The sequence below is a fragment of the Syngnathoides biaculeatus genome, chromosome 9, assembly GCF_019802595.1.
Source record: "Syngnathoides biaculeatus isolate LvHL_M chromosome 9, ASM1980259v1, whole genome shotgun sequence".
Lineage (NCBI taxonomy): Eukaryota > Metazoa > Chordata > Actinopteri > Syngnathiformes > Syngnathidae > Syngnathoides > Syngnathoides biaculeatus.
The window spans coordinates 9785567-9807985 of NC_084648.1; the positions used below are offsets into that span (position 1 = coordinate 9785567).

At 42.8% G+C, this 22419-nt stretch overlaps 1 protein-coding gene across 5 annotated transcripts in view; it reads right to left on the reverse strand.

Moving 5' to 3' along the window:
* usp34 (ubiquitin specific peptidase 34) overlaps positions 1 to 22419 on the reverse strand; it is a 67241-nt gene that overhangs the window by 41322 nt on the left and 3500 nt on the right. For 3 of the 5 annotated variants that reach the window (XM_061829136.1, XM_061829138.1, XM_061829140.1), the window contains exons 2-20: positions 21087 to 21177; positions 19813 to 20302; positions 18936 to 18986; positions 18542 to 18691; positions 18400 to 18467; positions 17314 to 17506; positions 17171 to 17232; positions 16645 to 16726; positions 16318 to 16410; positions 15091 to 15216; positions 13872 to 14001; positions 12812 to 12927; positions 11179 to 11484; positions 9480 to 9856; positions 5336 to 5550; positions 4158 to 4276; positions 2026 to 2153; positions 1840 to 1929; positions 454 to 549 (exon numbers count right to left, since the gene is read on the reverse strand). In XM_061829136.1, the coding sequence (XP_061685120.1) occupies positions 454 to 549; positions 1840 to 1929; positions 2026 to 2153; positions 4158 to 4276; positions 5336 to 5550; positions 9480 to 9856; positions 11179 to 11484; positions 12812 to 12927; positions 13872 to 14001; positions 15091 to 15216; positions 16318 to 16410; positions 16645 to 16726; positions 17171 to 17232; positions 17314 to 17506; positions 18400 to 18467; positions 18542 to 18691; positions 18936 to 18986; positions 19813 to 20302; positions 21087 to 21177 (2983 nt within the window). The remainder of the gene's footprint in view (positions 1 to 453; positions 550 to 1839; positions 1930 to 2025; positions 2154 to 4157; positions 4277 to 5335; positions 5551 to 9479; positions 9857 to 11178; positions 11485 to 12811; positions 12928 to 13871; positions 14002 to 15090; positions 15217 to 16317; positions 16411 to 16644; positions 16727 to 17170; positions 17233 to 17313; positions 17507 to 18399; positions 18468 to 18541; positions 18692 to 18935; positions 18987 to 19812; positions 20303 to 21086; positions 21178 to 22419) is intronic. The other 2 variants (XM_061829137.1, XM_061829139.1) reach the window with 2 other exon arrangements.

Genomic DNA, 22419 nt, shown 5'->3' on the forward strand with positions numbered 1-22419 from the left:
CATTCATTGGAGACTCTAAACTGCCCTGAGGTGCGATTGTGACTGTAGTCTGTCTCCATGTGCCCTGCGATTGGCTGGCGACCAGTTCAGGGTGTACCCTCCCTCCTGCCTGATGACAGCTGGGATAAGCTCCAGCACCCCTGTGACCCTCGTGAAGATAAGCGGCTTAGAAAATGGATGGATGGATAGATGGATGGATGGACTTCATGTGTGGCTATTCAGTATGGGAGACATATACTTATAATACCAAAGTGGCATAAAATGGTAAATTCAAATATATATTCTTATTTAACCAGGGTTTTTAAACGTTATTGGTCAAATTGTTTGAAAATGATGCATACACAGACATTTGAATCTGGTGGTGTTCCGTGGGATTTTCAAAACGTCAAAAATATGCCACGGCAGTATCAAGGTTGGGGAAGAGCGGGTCAGAACTCTTGAAAGAAGACTCACAGCGCAAACGTGTGGCGGTGCTGTCGGACCTCTTGGATGTAGTGCTGGAGGTTGTCGAAGAAGAGCTTCATCATGTGCAACTCCTTCTCAGCCCACCTGACAGACAAAAAAAAACCTTAGAAAAGATTGGTTCTCAAACACTTTATACCAAATATGGTGTAAAAAGAAAAAAAAAAAAGTAGATTTCCAAGAACAATCATTTTACTTGAGTAAAAAACAACTGAAATATACTTTTAAAAAAAACTTACTGTACATCAAAATAAAATTTAATGAACATTAATAGTAAAAAAACGTACTGTAGTGACTAAAAAAAATAAACTGAACCACTATTATGTGATGCAGTATGTAAAATAAGTAAATAAATAAACTTATTTGATTAAATTAAAATGTGTTGCATGTAAGTTAAATACAAATTATACTAAATGTGTAAAAAAAAAAAAAAATAATAATAATGCAAGCAATAACGTGGAATAAGTTTTGTTGCCTCGTTGGCCTGAATTTAGTATTACAACAACAGAAACTGTGACTTCAAGATGATATAGCGAGTCATTGGGGAGGGGAAAAAAATTGATCTTTCAGAAAAGGAAATTCTTGGTTAGCGTCTCAATCACAGTTCTGTCAAATCCATGAGTTATCTGCAGGCACTCTGGATTCCTCCCACATCCCAAAAACAAAAGCACTTCCACGACACATGAGAGGATAAGCAGCTTAAAAAAAATGGATGCATGGATGCAAATTCCCTATTATTTGTGTTTCATACATGCTTTGCTAGGACTTTGCTGAACTTTGTTTATTTTCCGCCAGGCACCTCGTTGGTCAGTTAAGTGGTCCTCGGAATGAAGTTTTGTTTGTTCGCTGCTAGCATTATGATTATTTTGTTGCCTAGTTATGGATGATTATTTTTTTATTGCTACAGAAATAAAATCATGTTTAGTGAGGACGAGCATCACCCACTGCTACATTGATTTTCAAGGTGCCACTAAGTGGGCCAGCGCATGAAATGAATCAGGCATTCACTAAATATAAAAACAACAATAATAATAATAAACTGAAATCTACAGCTGTTGGATGAGTTGTTGGCTTAATCACCATTGTGTCATCTCTGCTAGTAGTGGCTTGAGTGAAAATGATATTTTTGTAAAAGAAGAAAAAAAATACATAATACAGTTTGTACAATTAATTTTATTTTAAAGATAAATATAACTGATCAGTGCTTAAGAAAAACACTGTAAAGGATTGAGAATTAAATAGATTTTTAAAATTCTTCTGAACTAAATGCAAATTTATTATACATAAGTTAGATGAAACTAAAGTGTACTAAATAATGTAATGCACTTAAAAGTACAAATTGTACTGTACTGATGTGGCTGATGTGGTGTGACTCACATGGTGATCCAGTGAGTATCGTAACTAGATCCAAACTGCTGGAAAGTACCAAAGAGCTTGGGGAGGAGTCTCAAGGAAACCACGACAGACCTGAAGACACAACACATCGTTACCGTTTGTTTGGGGGGGGGGACAAAAAAGAAAGCCACCACACTTGGTTTGGTTGAGCTGCATTTGGGTTCTCACCGGTGATGCGCCAGGTTGTCCAGGCAGCCCTCGATGAAACGCATGCGGATCTGCCGGTCGGTGAACCAGCAAACCAGAGAGCACAGCAGCTTCTCGGCCTCGTTGATCAGACCCTCGGACAGGTGGATCTGAAACGCATGCAAAGTAAAGTCAGCCCTGCAGCATCACCAAATTTAACTGCGTTAACAAAAATTGAGAAAAATATCGTACAAACTCACTCACTCACTAACAATGACGTATAAATGGGAACTCACATGTAGTCACGCTCTAACATTCGCAGTCACTCACATATTACAACTTCCGCCAAACACCAAATCCACTTCCAAATGAAAACACACACACACACACACACCACACACACACACACACACAGCCTTTCACTTTTATTTTCATTCATCTTCCATTCCCCTTATCCTCATGAGTGTCACGGGTGTGCTGCAGGCTATCCCAGCTGGCTTTGGGCGAGACTCCAGGAACTCCCTGAACCAACACTCACTCGCACACAACTCAGCCCTCACTCACTGAAACTCTGTCACAAAAACTAACAAATGTCCACTTGCATGCTCTCACAAATCAACACTAAATAACACTTCCGCACTTACTCATACCAACACTCACTTGCACACACTAATTAATCAGCACTAACCAGCACTTATTCACAAAACTCACGAACATTCAGATGACACACAGACTGTCATAAACCGAGAAGTCTGTGTGAATGATTAAGGGGCCACTGTCATGAAATGCATGATTTTTAGTATGTTATTAATGGAAAAAAAAAAACGTCAGCTTGTATGGACCCATCCCTTTTTTTAACCACAAAACATGATTTTGACGTGTATGGGTATTTGTAACTCCTGGCATGAGGGATTTGTTTTTGAGAAGAAGCAGGAAGTGATGTACAGGGCAGTAGCGCACTCAAGCAGAGTGGTTTGTTTCTGTTAGTTTTACGTGCGGAAAGGTAGCTCTTTGATCCTTTGTGTTAGCCAAAATGTCGGCTTGTTGCATTGCTGGATATTGCTCGAACACTCGGGAGGATGGATTTACCCTTCATAAGTTTCCAAGAGACCCGGTTCGTTGTGAAAATTGGATTGCACGGGTGCTAAGGATGAGAGCTTTGTGGGTTCCAATTGACAGGTAGGTGTGTGTATACAGGTACTTTAAAAAAAAAAAAACAATAGTTGAGGGGAGGACGTAATCCTTTCAGAACGTAACAAAAGATCCGTGTCCCTATGTCAGAGGTTCCAAATGTGTCGATGTGCCCGTCGGCGCAGTCTCCGCCGATCACGGTTTTGACCGCGGTGGCTCATCTACGCCGCGCGGAAGTGGATCGGACAGGGAGGTGGTTTGGCCGAATGCGGTTTGTCTGTGATCCGCATATCATCTAAATATGGCTCGAAACAAGAGGGTAATATTGCCCTGGTCACTTCACTCGATTGTCAGATGTTCTCTTCTTCGAAAAGAGCTTCCGTGTCAGAAGGGGTGTGTTCGTCTCCCATAGTAGGTGGCACAGCATGTTTTCAATGGCGAATGTCCCAGTGTGATTTCACGGACAGAAGATGCTTCCGTGTCCCATCGTAGGTGGCCGGACGAGCCGCCACCGAAGCCATCTTCGGCAGGGCTGGCTCATACATACTGTTTGGGAGTCTGTTGTGAGTTAGAAGTGATCCGCATATCATCTAAATACAGCTCGAAATGATAGGGTAATATTGCCCCGGTCACTTTACTCGGTTGTGAGATGTTCTCTTCTTCGAAAAGAGCTTCAGTGTCTGAAGGGGCGTGTCCAATAGTAGGGGCCAAAGCGTGTTTTCAATGGCGAATGTCCCAGTTTGATGTCACGGACAGAAGATGCAGCCAATATGGCAACCACTTGGGTGTCGAATGACACTTCCGCAAACTTTGCGCATTGATGACGCGTTCTCCACTCATATTTATTTTTTCGTATAGACATTGAAGTGAACAATGTTATATGTATTTTTCATTTCAATATCCATTTTAGAATTTTTATAGGGATGACGCTTGGGCTTTAAGTCTGACTGAGGTTAACCCATGACAAAATCCTTGGGTTTTTTTTAACATACTTGGCACAATAAAGATGATTTTGATGTAGTATTTGATCAAAAGGAGTGTACCGCGTCGTCGTCCTGCACCAGGTCCCACAGCAGAGTGTTTCCCTTTTTGCAGACATTATCCAGGTTGACATCCGTCACTGCATGGCTGCCCGAGTACTGATGCTTGTGCACGGCCGGACCTGAACATCAACACAAAAATTCTTACAGTTCTGAAAACAGCCAAAACCACTGGACTGATGAGATATCAGATGTGTAGCAGAAAGATATCCAATTCACTTATTTTGTGCAAATATTATTATAACATCTGTGCGTTAAATTCTCCATTAGCTTTGTGTTTGACTAAACAGGCCAATAATTCACAGCATGTGCACACAGTTGCTATCATTGAATTTCATTCACTGACAGGACATCTTGAAAATAGACGGAAAATACTAAGCACTTTCTACCTTGGCTTCAGATCAGACCTTTCCCACTCGGAAAAGAGAATCTCGTCCAGTTTAACCACTTTTTATTCGATTATTTACATTCTCCGACAGTCATTGCATCGTAAAACAAGAGCATTTTTTTTTACTTTCTCCATTAATATTGAAAGTAAACATAAGCAGCATGTCTAGCTCGTCTTTGCTCTACCTTGCCCAGACTGTGTTGCAAACTATAGCAGCGGTGGTGGACGCTGTTATTAACAAACACATTGATGGGCTGCGTAAGTACTGTAACATTTGCAATTATAAGTGTACGTCTTTAAGATCGGGGGGGGGGGGGGTGTAAGGTGAACTAGGAAAAGAGTGTGGCGGAGCAGCGGTCGTTGTTATAGAAAGTTCTGTGTGCTGCCTAAAAGAAACCAGTGGCTTTTCATTTTTTATAATTCGTACGTGAATTGTGCCATTGGATGTAACAATCAATCATCCCTCCCTCATTGAATCACATTTCAAAATGCCACAGATTGAATAGCTGTGTTATACTTTCAATTTGCATTGGATTATTTTTTTGCGCGCATGAGACTGCATCAGCGGTGCATAATTGTGCACGCGCGCAGTTTAGAGGGAACATTGGCTGACGTCTTTTTTTGTCTTTTTTTTTGGCACACAGTCCTGCGATCGGCCAAGACTGCCTTACGATCGAGCACCTCTGCAGTAGTTTATAGATTTAGTTACAGTGTTTGGCGATGTGCCTTGGCTCAAGAACAGTAAGGACACACGCGCGCACACAAAAATGGATGCCCGCCTGCCTCCGCCCACCTTGCACCAGGTGCTCGTGGTAGATTGATGCCAGGTTGGGGAGGTGCTGCTGCAGGTGCGAGCTGAGCTCAGCGTGCGAGTTGATGTGGACCAGCTCCTCCTCACAGCCCGATTCCTCACCGTCAAAGTCAGCCATGTTCTTCTCCGACTTGGCGCTGACCTGCGAGCTGCTGCAGCTCACGTCGTCGGCACTCAGCATGTCCTCCACCATCGGCCTACACACACACACACACACACACACACAATATAAAAATAATAAATTTGTCACTTTCAAATGTGCTATTGGCCTGAAAATGTCACCAGATTTTGGGAGCAACCCAAGTAATCCATACATACAAATAAAGTCAGAAATTGAGTAGCTTGTGAAAATGTGAAATGATTGGAAAACTATAGAACACGAAGGGAGGTGTAAAAAGGAATGGAAGACAAGACAAGACCTAAAGTTGTCTTATCTTGTTTATATAGTTATTCTATTTTTAGTTTCTACATTTTTTGTCATCTATTGTTCTTGCCCTTTCTCAAAATAATATGTAGGTATATCATTTTTGGTCTATTTATAGGCCTTTCAAAATATTTAAGTGCAGTAAATAAAACATCTCCAGGGTATATTTAATAGGATACAAATGTATCACTTCTTGCAGACGTGGCCTGGAATTTAACTCCACCTACCCAGATGGATTTAAAAAAAAAAAAAAAAAAAAATCAAAAATTACCTGGGGCCCTGTGTACAAAAGGTGCTTACACACAAAAACTTGACATACATTTTTCCACTGCAAAGTTCTGATGTATCAAGAGTGAAATGACTTGTGAATTGTGCCGTGCAACATGGCTGGCATACACATGTTTCTGTAGCTTTTGGTGCTTTAGTGACACTTGAGGTGATGTATGGAAACGGTTATAATAGATCTGGACATCAGAGACACCAACAATTAACTGATAAAACAATTCGGGCCCAACAGCATTTGATCTAAACAATGTAAAAGAAGCAAGGACTTTGAAATCACTTGTTGACCAGTATATTTAATGAATCAATGATATTTGTGAGGACACCTATAAATTGATCAACACGATCATTTCTGCACTTTCAATCTCTTGCGAATCGAGCACAGCACGGGTGAGGACATGGAAAGTTGGGCGGGTAGCAGCACCCGGTTGTTGGAGTATAATTGTGTCAGAGATCCTGGGGATGCCTGGGGAGTTGCCAGTAACGAGGGATGAATCCTCCATGTCTGTGACACCAGTGATGCCAGCACTGGAAAAAAGAATCCTTTGAAATTGAGTTCAACATGTCCATCAGTTGCACATGACAAAAAAGCTGTTCGAATTGTATTTTTAAAAGGTCCACTGTCATGAAATGCATGATTTTTAGTACGTTGTTAATGAAAAAACGGCAGCCGGTATGGAGCAATCCGTTTTTTTTCCACCACAAAACATGATTTTGACGTATACAGCTTTTTGTAACTCATGCCATGAAAATCCTCTCGATGGATTTGTTTTCGAAAAGAAGCAGGAAGTGATGCACAGAGCAATAGCGCACTCAAGCTGATTATGCTAGTTTTACCTGCTGGAAGGTAGCACGTTGTCCTTTTGTGTTAGTCAAAATGCCGGCTCATTGTATTGCTGCATATTGCTCGAACACTTGGGAGGATGGATTCGCTCTTCATACTTTTCCAAAACACCCAGTTTGTCGTGAAAAATGGATTGCACAGGTGCAAAGGACGAGAGTTTTGTGGGTTCCAAATGACAGGTAGGTGTGTATATAACTACTAAAAAAATAATAGTTGGGAGGGGGGGGGCGTAATTCGTAAATCAGGGGTGTTAAATGTGTCGATTGGCCACCCCGGCCGAAGCCATGATCGGTGGTCGCGGCCCCGGGCCGCGGAGGCTCATCTTCGCTGCGGAGGTGGATTGGACGGGGAGGTGGTCTGGCTGCGGCATCATTGTTTTTATCACCGTCGCAGAGGTGGATCGGACGGGGAGGCGGTTTGGGTGCGGCGTCATCATCACTCGCGGGGGGTGTTATCAGCGCCGCAGAGGTGGATCGGATGGGGAGGCGGTTTGGCCGCGCCGTCGTCATCAGTTGCGGGCGGCGTCGTTATCGCTTGTGGCCGTGGGTTAGGGTTGGATCGGATGGGGAGTCGGTTTGGCCGCCGCGGAGGTGGATCGGGCGGGGAGGTGATTTGGCTCCATGCAGTTTGGCCATGATCCGCATATCATCTAGATACGGTTCGAAAGAATAGGGTAATATTGCCCCGGTCACTTTACTCGGTTGTGAGATGTTCTCTTCTTCGAAAAGAGCTTCCGTGTCAGAAGGGGCGTGTTCGTCTCCCATAGTAGGTGGCACAGCATGTTTTCAATGGCGAATGTCCCAGTGTGATTTCACGGACAGAAGATGCAGCCAATATGGCTACCACTTCAGATGTCGAATGGGACTTCCGCAACTTTGCGTATGAATGTTACGCTCTCCGCTCATATTTATTTTTTCATATAGACATTGAAGTAAATAATGTTATAAGTGCTTTTCATTACAATATCTATTTTAGAATCTTTATAGGCATGACACTTGGGCTTTAAAAGAGAATAGGGGTTAATTGTATCATTTTAATCATGCGCGACTGATATACATATTCCAATTTAGTACATTCAACGATTTTTTTTTTTTTTCCAGTGATGGACCCTGCAGGAATTCCCCGCATCTGTGACACGAGAGACACCGGGGACAGTGGACAAATCCCCCGAACATGAGGCATGTGGCTGCAACAGCGTGTCCTCTCCTGTGTATTAAAATGAGTAATCAAACAAGTTTTTGATATCTTGAGAAAACAGTGTCACCCATGATTGCAGCAACTCGCTCCCCATATGACGTCAGGTCCTGTGTGCTGGTTCTTCCACCTGTTATGGGCACACTTTGGCAGCAGGCAGCTGCCCTACATTTCACCTCCACCTTTAGGTCTGACCACTTTTTTAATTCAGTGTGTGTGCGCTATTGTGACCTCACTGCACTGACACACACACACACACACATATTCACTCCTCTTTCGATTGTCAACACCAGAGGACAGCCTGCCAAAGAATTCCGGAGGACAGCGTGCCAAAGAATTTTCTTGTGCACCTCCACTTCATTGAGCAACTTCACAATCAGAAAAATTCTCTCATTACCTTGCTCATTTTCTTTTTTTTTCCTGACCATGACGAGCTCGGGATCTCGGGATATGAATCGCATACAAATACAATTACCATCATGTCCGGGCTACAAGCTGCAACTTTTCACACACTTTCAACACTGCGGTTTATGCGATTATGCGGCTAATTTATGCATTTTTCCTAACGGCCGCAAGGGGACACTCAAGCGGAAAGAGTGAGACCGGAATACATGTGCCGAGGAAGTGACTTTTACCGGCCATGTTAGTGCTGCACTAGCGTTAGCACTGTGCTAGCATGTCGCTGCTGTGTCTCATTGATTTTTACTGCTAATTTATTTATTTATTTATTTTTAACCACCCTGTTAGTGCCGCTCTAGTGTTAGCGTCGCGCTAGCATTAGTGCGCCGCTAGCATTAAACGCCGTCTACTGCCTTTCTTTGTAAATATCTCGTGTTTCAATGAGGGCACTTGCGGCTTTTACACAGCTGCAGCACATGTATGTACCAAATGGCATTTCCCTGACGAATGTACCGGGTGAGGCTTATAACCAGGTGCGCTCTGTAGGTCGGGAATTACGGTACAAACCATTTTTATAGCACACGTAGAACTATCTCCCCGAGAGGGGAAGGGCATCCGGCGTAAAAACTGTACCAAATAAATATGTACGTTCATCTGAGATGTCACACTGTGGCGACCCCTTACGGGACAAGCCCAAAGAAGCTTACTTACTCCCTAGAACTATCTGCCACGATTGCTTGCCATGTCAACATGAATTAATAAAAATGGATCTATGGCACTACGCCCAAGTTCTTTAACAAGGTTTATCTGAAGTGTATCTGTGACTGCGGTTTTCCTTGTCCAAACTCCAGGGCATTGAAGTTTCTTAATTGCTCTTCTTTTTAACACTTCACTCAAGCAGCATTTTATCTCAAAATCACCTGTGACAAAAAGTAAAACAATAGCTCAAGCAAGTGATGTTAAGAGATGTAATGAAGACGTACCCTTCGTGATGGTGGTGGTGATGATGACGATGGTGGTGGTGCTGGGGTCCAATGAAGCGGCGGCAGTTGAAGATCTCGCCGCTCATTGCCTCGCCCAGGAAGTCGGCGGGCCGGGCCACACGGGGTGGCTCCTGGGGCCCCTGCTCAACCTGGCAGGAGCCAATGTCGGAAATCTGGGGCGTCTGCGCAGACGAGGACGCTACACACGTGTCCATCATCCTCATGCGGCTCTCCAGGGAGGTGGACGCGGCAGTGGCAGCGGCGGCCATGATGGCTGACGTCTCTGGGCTGAAGAGGAGAACCTTGGGTTTGGTGCCCTCATTCAGAACCTCACCCGCCTTCCTCTTCCGTGACTCCGATTGTTCCCGGGGGTCCTTCTGCCATAGATGGGGGATTCAAGTCACAAATAAGACTAATAATTTTAGGACTGGCTTGGCTAAAACTTACGAAAAAGTCTACTTGACTTTGACTTGATGAAGGTGACTTAACTATTCCCTGTTTATACCTTTTAAATCTGCTATTTCATCATGGTGTGCTGTTTGTTTTGTCATCCAAAGAAAAGTTATTTTTGGTGTACGTGTTTGTATTCACTGTGTTTTGTATAATACCATATAATGTGATCACAACATTCATCCGTTTTCTACACAAAATAAGAGCTTTCATGAATTATGAGCCCAGATTGTGGCATTTTTCAGAAGGCAACACACTTTTGCCACATTGATCTAATTTGCAGTTGTCTGTGTGATGGGCCGTAGCAACCGTGCTATACATCTCTGTGGATCTCTTTTGTTGTATTTTGTCCGTTTCTACATCCGCCCCCTATTTGTCATTTAATTAAATGCTAGCCTGCCATTAAGTGCAGCTGCCATTCTTATTTACACGAACAGACACATATTGGCTGTGTGAGCTGCATAAATAAATAAATGTTTCCATTTGCAGTTGTCTATTATTTGTATTGAATTGATTTAGTGATTCATTTATTTTTTTTGTTTAATGGGATTCATTATGTTTGTTATCATGCTGTAACAAATTGTTAGCCTTGTGTGTGCATTCCAAACATTTAATTGACAAGACAAAGTGATAAGACAATACTCAGACTGGTTTGGGACCATTAAAAAGTATGATTGTGACTTTGATAGCACAGACTTTTGTGATATTGGGCTTTGGGGAATCATTTCAGGATGAACCTAAAAATGCACTTTACAGGTTGATTTATTTTTCCTCATCTATGTCCAACTGATCAAATTTTCTGTACTTTTAGCACAACTTGCTGTTCACTAATAAGAAGCTGAACAAGAAAATTAACAACAGGTATTTGATCCATGAATGCACAGATAAATTTTTCCTGGGTGAATTGAGATTGTTTCTCTTCATCTTGCTGATGACATTTTGACATCCATCACGAGAGCAAGACGACGCCTAACTAATTAATCAACAGTATAAGGCTTCAAACGGGACAATTATATTAGTGTCACATGTGGGTCACAACAGATACTGGAAGAATCTCAGAAAGGCAGACAAGCGGATGTCATTCATGAATCAAACACCAGTTCTGAATTTTGGCTTTCAGCTGGTTGTAAGAGAGCAGCAAATTGTGCAGAAAAGTACTGAAAGATTCAACAGTTAGAAATTGAATTTTATTTATTATTTTTTTTCTAACCTAACCCTTACTTGAAGATATTTTTCATCTGACTCCCACCTCATCTTTCTGCGACCCAGCATCAGCAGGCACCTCTTCTTCTTCGTCCTCTTCTTCGTCCTCATCATCTTCGTCCTCCTCGTCTTCCTCCTCCTCTTCCTCGTCATCATCCTCCTCCTTCAGGGCTTCGCTGTCAGCCATGTCGTCCGAGTGGACCTCGCTGGCAGGGCTGCCAGCCGATTGGCTGGCTCTGCTGGAGGCAGCCTCGTTGCTGGAGGCGTCACTGTGACCGCTAGTGCTGCCTGGTCCGGTACTACATTCCTCGGCGCTGTTAGCTGTCTCGTCAGAGCTGCCCTGCATTGACTCCTGACAATAATGACAACCATCACCAAGCTGACATGAGAATATGGTTACACTGTTAGCATGCATCCCAGGAAGTGTTCTACCATGTATGTAAGATACCATATGATAGAGCTCACAAGGGAGTGAGGAACAATTGCATTTCACATCTGGAAGCAGAAGAAGCATTGCCCCACACACTGCCTGTGTAGGCAGGTTATTACTGACGATGTTGTTTACAGTGTCACATCGAAACCAAAATTATCACAGCACCGCAAACAGAATAGCAAAACTACCAAATGAAAAGAATGAGTCACGAAATAATTGACACAAGGCATGCCCTTTAAACGTTATTTACATGCTCCCAGCATGTTTTGCAGCACTATGGAGGTCCTTAGTGCCGCAAAGCATGCTTGAAGCATTTGCTTCTTCTTCTTCGTTGTCTTCTTCTTCTTCTCCTCCTTTCGGCTTGTCCTGTTAGGTGTCGCCACAGGGTGTCATCTTTTTCCATCTAAGCCTATCTCGTGCATCTTCCTCTCTAATACCCACTGCCCTCATGTCGTCCCGCACCACATCCGTCAACCTTTTCTTTGGTCTTCCTCTCGCTCATTTGCCTGGCAGTGCCATCCTCAGCACCCTTCTACCAATAGACTCACTCTCTCGCCTATGAACATGTCCAAACCATCCAAGTCTGCTCTCTTGAACCTTGCTTCCAAAACACCCGACTTTGGCTGTCCCTCTAATGAGCTCATTTCTAATCCTATCCAACCTGTTCACTCTAAGCGAGAACCTCGGCATCTTAATTTCTGCTACTTCCAGCTCTGCTTCCTGTTGTTTTTTCAGTGCCACCGTCTCAAATCCGTTCATCGTGGCCGCCCTTGCCACTGTTTTATAAACTTTGCCCTTCATCCTAGAGGAGACTCTTCTGTCACATAGAACACAAGACACCTTCCACCAACTGTTCGCTTGCTGGTTACAGATGTTAAATGCAATTGCTCCTCACTGCCTCATGAGCGCCATCATATGGTATCTTACATACACACTAAAACACGTGCTGGCATGAAAGCTAACAGTGTAACCAGTATGTTCAAGTGTACCTCATTGGATAAGTCACAACAGTTGTGCACATTACATAGGCTGTCCATTTTGGAGAAATTTTAAGCCTTTCTTGTGGTTCCAAAAATATGGTCCATGTCATACATGCGTATCGTAATACTGCATCCATTATTTTAGAATTTTCGTTATTCTCAGGGGTGTAAAGAACGTCAGCCCCTTGAATAACGGGGGTAACACTGTACTTCTATATATAGGCACACACACACACACACACACACGCACGAATCATAAAACCAACCTCAGTGTCAGAAAGCCTTTGCTGTCCGCGCTTGCTTCCCGTCATCATCTGCTTGTCAATGTCGCTGCCAGGGCTGTGCTGCGTGTCGCTGCTGTCAGGACTGGCGGCCGAAGAGCCTGACCGTGACACAACAGCAACACAAATGTCACAATTACGTCAAGTAACCCACCATAGAGGACGAATGACTGCGATGAAGTGGCTTTTTATTTTCTTGTAACCAAATTGTTGAGTGTCTGGAATGCCTGCCTGACTCTCAAGTGTGAAATTAACCATTTCAAACTTTCAAGTATGAAAATGTGTCCAACTTTGAGACAATTTATGTCAAAGATACTTGGGATTTTATGACAACTGAGGTCAGACTCCTGACATAGTCACAGCCACATACCATGTTTCTCCACCCATGATTTTTGGGCAAAGCTAAGTGACTATCTGCCATTTTCAAGCCATTGCTACATTACCCTGCGTGAAATATGTCAATGTCAAAGCCAAAAACTCCGCAAAGCTGTTTGTAGATTGGCATCTAAAAAATTGCACTGGGGTGAGTGACCCAAGATTCCACTGTCCATCTAATCTTTCAAATTTACATTATTTGATCATTTACAGTAAATCAATGTACAAATTATTTAATGAATAAAAGTATACACCGCAAAAATATAATCTCTAGTGAAAATGTTACACTACTTAGCATGAGACAGTTTTGACATTTTCTTAAGTCAATTCAAAATGGTTGTATTGGCAGATTTTTTTTTTAGGGACAGAAACTGGTTTGAGGGTAAAACATGGAACTCATATGAGTTCCTTTGATTATATTTTTGAATTAAGATTTAATATCTGGTTAGAGCATTAGCGTCATAGTTCTTCTAGATTTTTGTAGTGTAGATTTGAACAAATTTAAGGGGAAAAACAGCTGAGTAAAAACATTACAGGACCCATCACATAACCTGTTACCAAAGCAACAGTTGGTCACAACCTGACAGTGTACATTGCACATGAGGGTTAACCGTAGCCTGACATTAGCTTCTGCTACCATCACACGCACTCCCACGAGCGTGGTACTGACCCTTCTTGTTGCCCATGGCCATGTTTGTGTTGAGCAGTGAAGCGAAGGAGCTCTGCTTGGACAGCTGGGCCTTGGCCGCCAGGGCGTTGTTCCACAGGGCCTTGATGAGCATGGAGGCCAAGTAGAGAGTCTGCAAATTCATTCAATCTCCGTTAGCTCACACGCTCAAGCAAGATTAGCAACTACAGACATTCATCTACTTACAGAGTTAACTTCATCAGAATTCTGAGTTGCACCCCTTAAGCATATTATCATTCCAAAGTTGGAAACCTTCGTATCGCAAATGTTTAAGGTTTTTTGGGTTGAGAGAGGGGGGTCGGGGGTAATTCCAAATTTAGAGTAGCACACCTTCAATGGAGCACCGTGTTGTGCCACAACTTATGAGGTCATCCCCGAGTTTTTACTAGAATAGTACATGTGTAGGAAAATTAAGAGCAATAACGAGATATGCAATGTTCCCAACTAATTTCCAGTTACTACCGCAAACACACGCACACATAGCAAAGAGAACGTGCCTTTAATTACTGTTGTACATGTTGCTGGTGTGTGTTGTGTGTGTCTGAAGCAGCAGTTCTTTGAAAGTTTTTTACCGCAACTTACCTCTAGCATTTCCCTTTATGTTAGCAACAATCTAATGAACTTGGCTTGGGTGAAATGGAGAAGTTTGGATAAAAATTTTGGTGTGTAAATATATCATGTTTTATTCACTTGTTTTTGTGTCAGTTTAACAGTAAACGTCCAAGTGAGAGTGACAACAACATGGGAAAAACAAAAAACACACACAATGCCTCTTATTTAGATAACTATACGAGCAGAAGTCTCTCCTCAAATTGACACTGTATGATATTACCTGTTGTAAGTATGATGAATCAATATTGAATTTGGGAGGAGACTCTTACAATGGATCAATTTATCAAAAAGTGTTTTGTTAGTTTTGATGTGTTTAAAACGTGGGAAGGGGGGATTTTTTTTGCAGATTTTAACCTTTATGGGTGTTTCCAGAACATATCGCCCATGTAAAAGAGGGCCTCCCTTTAAGTTATTATTTTGTTTATTAAAATATAGATTTTCGTATTTAGAAGCATAGACTGCGACTGTACTACCTGAAGAGACCGAGTGAAAGAAGAGGCACTACAGAAAAAGCGGCACCCAAAAAATAAAATAAATATATCATTCTGAAAGAAACGTGCAGACTGTATTCAAAGAGTTGGTGGAGGACCTGCTCGGTGTGCGCGCTGGGGTGCAGACTTGAGACCAAGTTGAGGACATGGCGCAGGGGCACCGGATCCAAGTTTTTGATGAGAGAAGGGAAAAGGTCGTGGATGTAGCGGCTGCAGTGTTTCAGCTGAGACAGGAAAAACAGGTTGTTGATGATACACAGAACAGCACATATCTCTAGAAGTGTGCTTTTCAAGCTATTTACAATAAGTATCACTTGTATGAAAATATATGTCACTCTCCAAATACAGTGGTGCATTCAGAAAAGAGCACCTTGACTTAAGAGTTTTGAACAATACGAGTTGTCACTTGACCAATTAGTTACGTCTCGGGTAATACCAGAGATAGGAGTGTGCTTTATACCACTACCGCTAGATGACAGCAGCACAATTTACAATAGCTCGAAAACATTCACATTTGTTTCCTTGTAGTGGAAGGAGAATCAGTTGGTGGCAGTAATTCACCATTAAGGTGGTTTGGTCACAACTGAAACGTCCAAAAGAACAAAAACAAAAAGGAAGGAAGGAAAACACATTAAGTACGTTGTGTTTTGTGCTTGCATTTTCCCTGTTTGCAACTTATGTGAACAAATGTCATTACCGTGTGTTTTTACACAATATATAACTGTTAAGTGAAATACTTCTAAGGGGGGGGGGGGATGTAATTTGGTGGGGGGCTGGCATCACCGTACCACCACAATGACCAACATTGAAATACAGTAAAAGTACATTTATTATGATTGTCAGCAGTTTCAACATGAACACCAGGCTTAAATATAGGACTATTAAAAACCATCCATTTTACGAGCCACTTATCCTCACGAGGGTCACGGGACTATCCTATCCTGTCCCAGCTGTCAATCACATATAGGGGCAATTTAGAGTGCCCAATTAATGTTGCATGTTTTGGGGATGTGGGAGGAAACCGGGGTACCCGGAAAAAACCCACGAGGGCACGGGGAGAACGTGCAAACTCCACACAGGTGGGTCCGGGATGGAACCTGGAACCTCAGAACTGTTAGGCCAATGCTTTCCAGCTGAGCCACAATGATTGTTATTAAAAACTAATTTAATGAAAATATATTACATTAAAAATTAAATAAAAAACAACTGAACTGAACAAGGCAGTTTTTCGGGGGGTACCACTAGAGGAAGCCCGCTTACCCACAGTTTGAGTATCACTAGAGTAGAAGTCAAGTTACAGGTCCTAAGACTGCTGAAGTATTTACCTGAGCCGCAGCCCAGATGCAGTCCACGTGCTGTGTGCTGAGTCGGCCCTCCGCAGCCAAGAAGTTGAGGATCACTTGGCACTGTTTAATGATCTGAAGAAAGCAGCATAAACCACAAAGAGCGCAGGGATAAACAAAGAAATAATTTCAGTCACTTTGTATTAACGTTTGAAATTGTAATTATCATTACTTCCGTGTTTAGCGTAATGTGCTCTGCTGTGTGTGGGTGCTATCGCCATGCACTTGCTCAACAGAAGCTTTCTGCATGTATGCACAGGAGCGACAAAGACGGATGCCCAACTAGAGTTTGCAACAAAAGGTTCTCACCTCAATGTGCAAATTAGGTCCAAAAAGGTGCTCTACCACGTTGTTGTGAATCAACCAGTCAGCCAAATCCTTGGCTATGGACCTGCCACCACAACACACACAAGGACAAATCAGCAGGAATTAAACCTACTTATACAAAATATGACACCAGGTCGGACATGTTTCCTTTTTTTTTTTCCATTTATTTATGGACAGCTGCTGGGTAGTCAGTCAGGTTGCTTTTTGATTGGCTACATTCAGTTTTACATCACAATTCAGGGTCAGGACTCAGGAATCGAATTTTGAAATATTGAACACGTTTCAAATTTAAGATTGTTGCCACCAATCCGTTTCAGGACCAATCCTTGAGACATGTTCACTCTTTAAACAAAAAAACAAACTCCAAAGTAGGATCATTTTATAGGATCTTATGAGATAAAATAATCTGCCATTTGAGTTCCTTGGTTGGAAAGAGGCAAAGCTGGGACAAAAATAGCCCAACTGTTGATGCGTGTACCAGAACTAAAACAAATACACACAAACTTACGTTTCTGTGTCGGACACCAGAGACTCGTTGTTGCACACATCGTTAAAAGTGTGCAGCTGGTTCTGAAAAGGGAGAAAATTTTTATTAACCATGAAATATTTTTGTGCAGAATGAGCAAAACGCGCGTTTATGAGGTGACTGACAGTGATCTGGCTGAGTCCGGCCAACCGCATGGTGAGCGTGGGTGACATGAAGTACTTGAAGGCCAGGTCCAAGCTCTCCCTGTCAAAACAAAGTGCACTGTCCAGAGGCTCCTTCACCGTGCTCCACATCAGGTCGGCCATGTTGCGCGCTGCACTCTGACGTAGCTCCTGGTCGGAAAGCTTGCAGAGGTACCTGAAGGACACGTCACATTGGCGTTAAAACCCGCGCGTCCTAGACACCCATCAACACTTCTTCTTAGTGAGTGACGGAAGCGAACATAGCTGTCTACAGCATCACTCGGCGCTTCATTGTCATTCATGTTCAGCATTTTGTTGTTCCTAGTAGCACGGAGAGAGAGATCATGTGATTCCGTGTTAGGAAAAAAAAATAAAGACGGCAGGCTGTGGTTCACTGCGCTGGATCGGTTTTCATGTGCGCAGTTCCGCAGTGGCGCAGCTTAGAGGGAACATTGGTCAAGACTACACAAAATAAGCAACGTCTTTCAATATCTACGTATTTCTACTCGTAACAAATTTTACGTGATTTTTCGTGTTCGACTGTGCAGATTTGCTAGTGCGATGGGGCGTCAAATCACAGTGACTGAGACACGCACACACAAGAGAAACGCTTAAATAAACGCACAAACAGACTATCAAGACCCACACATATCCAATCAAGACGTACGCACAGTCAGTCAAAAAGACAGGCACAAGCACATAAACACCACACTCCCTCGAAGTTAAGAACCATACACACACGGTCACATGACGATGGTCAAGAGGTACGAGCCAGAAAACCTCACATAGCACTCTACATTTTGACTCAGAACGTTTTTAGGATTAATGTTCATCATTTGTTGCCCCTTATCAGGTCATACGAGGAGAGTGTTGCCAGTGGCCTGGAATTGGTTGCTATGGCGACAAGAGATCTACATAGCAACCAACACATAGTGTGTCAGAATGTGGAGGAGTGGTGCATTTAAAAAAAAAAAAAAAATGTGGACACGTTAGGATAAGTATGCAAGACTATATACAAGAACCTATATGAGGTGTGAAGACGTGAAGAAAAGCATACTGTGCACTCACCGTATGACGTACGAGCGGAAAGGGATGATGTGCTGCATGACGGCAGGAATGTGAAGCCATATTCGGATCTGAGGCCACACAAAAACAACAAAATCAGAACTTGGAGACACAAACAGCGTGGGCCCACGTTTCGTCTCCTTACGTTGGATACGATGGTGATAAAGGCATGTGCGATGGGGAAAGGGAGGCTGTCAGGCGTGGCAGCCTGGAAACATTCCTTCATCAGAGACAGACCGTGCTTGCCGCAGAACAGACAGACGTAGCGCAGAAGGTGCAAAGGAACCTCCACGTCCTGAAAACAACAACCCAGAGGTGATCCAAGGCATAAGCTGACTAAGCATCTGTTTTTGGCAGTAAAGAAAGGCTGGAGTAGTAGTTTATTTTTTGTAAGAGTAGTACAGAACAACAAAATATCGAAGCTTAAATATTCAGATTTTTGGAGTGGATTTTTATCCATTTTTAACTAAAACTTTTGCGCATTTGTACATAATGCTTTAATGTGTTGCAGTGAGGTTTTGAAAATCTGTTTGGCTTACATTCATGTCACAGAAGGAGCCCAGGATGCTGCTCTCATGAGCAGATATATCCTGAAAAACAAAGCCTCATTATTAATCACATTTGTTGTACAATATGCAGAATATATTTGACATACTGTATAAAAGTGCACCTCAATAAATTATATCATCACAGAACAGTATTTCAATTTGAGTAATATAGTTTGTAGTGAAAATACTTTCAGAAACCACAATAATTGGCTTTCTGGAAAATGTTTCTATTTATATCAAAAAACATTTTTTTTTTTTTACATCATTTTCTAAGTGCTCAAGAAGCAAATCTAGGATTTTTCTTTACCTGCAAGCTAGTCACCAAAATTATGACAAAATGAAACAATCCCCTTTTTTAATTCATCTAATGAAAAGAAAAAAACATTTCCACCATATTCTTATGTACTGAGATGCGCCTACATGATCATGACAGTTGTCAACATTCATGCACACACACTTATGTATTTAAGATTTTTTGATACGTGTAATCTTTGTAATTCCTATGCATTTTTTGTGTGATCTTGTTAGTGTGACTTGTGTGTCTATGATTTTGTGTTTACATGAGAACTTGTGCAAGTGTGATGTATGTGCACGTGATCTGGATGTGTGTGATTTTTACTTCTGATTTTGAGTGATGCGTGACAAATGTTGCATATTTTGTGTGCTCTGGTGTGTGTTTTGTGTGCATGATGTTTGTCTGTGTGATTTGTGTCAATGATCTGTGAAAGATTATGTGTTAGCATCGGTGAGATTGTCTGTTTTGTCTGCATCTGTGATTTGAGTGCATCTATCTGCCTCTATGTCTGCATGTGTGTTTCATGTGATTTGTGTGTGTGTGTGTGTGGTGTGTGTGTGTGTGTGAGATCACCTCAATGGTGGGATGCGTGTTGTGTTTGTAGGCTGTGTAGAGAGGGAACTGGATCTGAAAGATTTTTGCAGCGCATAACAGCAGCTTCTCTCGCTCCTCCATGCTCCACGAGCTGAACCCGTCATGGGCGCCTTCAGACCCGCCGCCCTCCTTGGGCCCCGCTTGCATCTTGCTCTCAACCCGCTTCCGGTTTAGGTCGAAGTCAGGAGATTCAGCTTCCTCTTCTGCAGAGTCCCTCTCCACGTTGACTGGTTCGTCCTCCCCGGGTGAGGCCGGCCGGTGAGGAGGCTCAAAAGGGGCCCGATCATCGTCGTGATGTTTGCCGTCGGCCGCCCCCGTCGCCTCCCCCTCGGGAGGGCCGTGGCGGCACAGGTGGCACAGGCGATCCCTGAGACCGCTGATCTGTCCAACCACCAGGTTGATGAGTGCGTAAACCAGCTGGTTGAAGACCTCCAGATGCTTGTACTCCTTGAAGCAGCACAGACATTGTCTACAAGGAAAATAGCAGAACATCAGTCGGTGCCACGGCAACGTTAACAATATGAATCAACCACACACACACACGAAAAGATTTACTATTTACTACGCAACAAGCTAAATAGAACCTATGATACTGCTTCTTTTGGCATAAAAAAAATCTGATTTGGATGATTGGCGACTAATTAATGACGTCATTGATGATAACTTTCAGTCATCAATTTCCTGTGTGGCTCCAAGCAGTCCTCGCTTGAACAGGCCACACCCCCAACTTGTTTATCCAACCACATTAAGATACCTTCATGACCTCAGACACTCAGGAAAATGCAGACACAACAAAAACCTATCAAGGACTCAGCCAGAAAGGGAAGGAAGCGGTGGGGTGGGATGGGGTCTTTCACTCCTCCCCTGCATGCAGCTTTATGTCCCACCTGTAACATGAACTTTCCAGAAATACTGTGAGCTTTGCCACAATGTTGAAATAATTAGCATTCTGTGAGATTAATACCAAGATAAAACTGAACAGTGAGATATTGTTACATTTTTAGTATTTAATTGTATTTCATAAAAAAAAAAATGAGTGAATTCTTTTCAGTAGGGTTATTGTAGCAAATTGGCAGTTTTTCAACCTCAAATGTTTGCTTTTTGCTCAAATGCTTTTGCCAAATGTATTATGCTCCGAGCAAGGCTGTGAAGCTGAGCCAAGTGCAAGCTTTTTATAGGCCACCCATTGTTTCTAAATTGTCAACAGTTGGGCGATCCGTAGCTCAGCCCGAACGGGAACCATTTAGTCTTACCTCTGCGTCCAAGAGCTGATGTGAGCCAACACTCGCAGCGCATGTTCCTTCTTCAGCTGGAAGCCGCCCTCGCTGCCGTCTGCGTCGGAAACTGAGGAGCAAGCACAACGCCGCTATTACAGAACACCACCAAAGTAGTTACACGTCACTGTCAAGTTTGTCGTTTCACACAAGTCACACTGATTGATGCAGCCAAACACCACTGAACTGCAGCGCAGTGTGCGGAATGTGCAATTAGTTTTTATGAGTGGCCGAATGTCAGAAACTACTCTTGCTGAAAGTCCATCCATCCATCTTCTTTGCCGTTTAACCTCACAAGGGTCGCAGGGAGTGCTGGAGCCTATCCCAGCAGTCAACGGGCAGGAGATGGGGGACACCCTGAACTGGTTGCCAGCCAAACGCAGGGCACATAGAGACAAACATCCACACTCACAATCACACCTAAGGGCAATTTAGTGTCCAATTATTGTTGCATGTTTTGGGGATGTGGGAGGAAACCGGAGTGCCCGGAGAAAATACACACAGGCATGGAGAGAGCATGCAAACTCCACGCAGGCGGGGGTTGGATCGAACCCAGGTCCTCAGAACTGTGAGGCCAACGCTTTATCAGCTGCTCCACCATGCCACCCTGTTGTTGGACATTAATGCTCAAATTCCTGTTAGTCTTTTTGGTTATAGAGGTTTACTAGTACATTTCCCTGTAGTTTCTGCTTATATTTCGCTATCAGATGATATTAATTTGTCTGTTTACTATTCAATATCATGGTTTGCATTTTCCGAGTTTACCTAGGAAATTAGTTACATAGTTTGTTATTAGTAAGTAGTCAAGTTTCTTTATTAAAATTTACTTTCAAATTTGTCAGTACAGTTTGCTACGTTTCCACGTCATTGGGCATTTGTTGTCAATCTGTTGTGATATGTTAGCGTCTAACTTTATAGCTACACGTTTGGTATCCAAGACTGACAACGGTATTCAATTTGCCATTAGCTTCCGTGATTTTGATTGGTTCGGTTTGTTGCTGTTTGCAAAGTTTGATAGTTACTAACATTGTTATTACTCTAAATTGTGCGCTACGTTTCATGCGGGCAGGCTTATTTTTCCCCCCACATTGCATTAGAACTTTAACCATATTGTCGTCTTCATTCATCCATGAACAAGTGTCACTTCCAACATATTAGAGTTGCTTCTAGTATTTGCACCATCTGGGATCACCAAGTAAAGCACACAAAACATTTGAAAAGGTGGGGGTAAAGACCCAGGGATGGGTGGGCGGGCAGTTGAAGGAAAGGGTGTGAAAGGTTGTAAACACGAGTTTCGTTTCTGGTGCCAAAA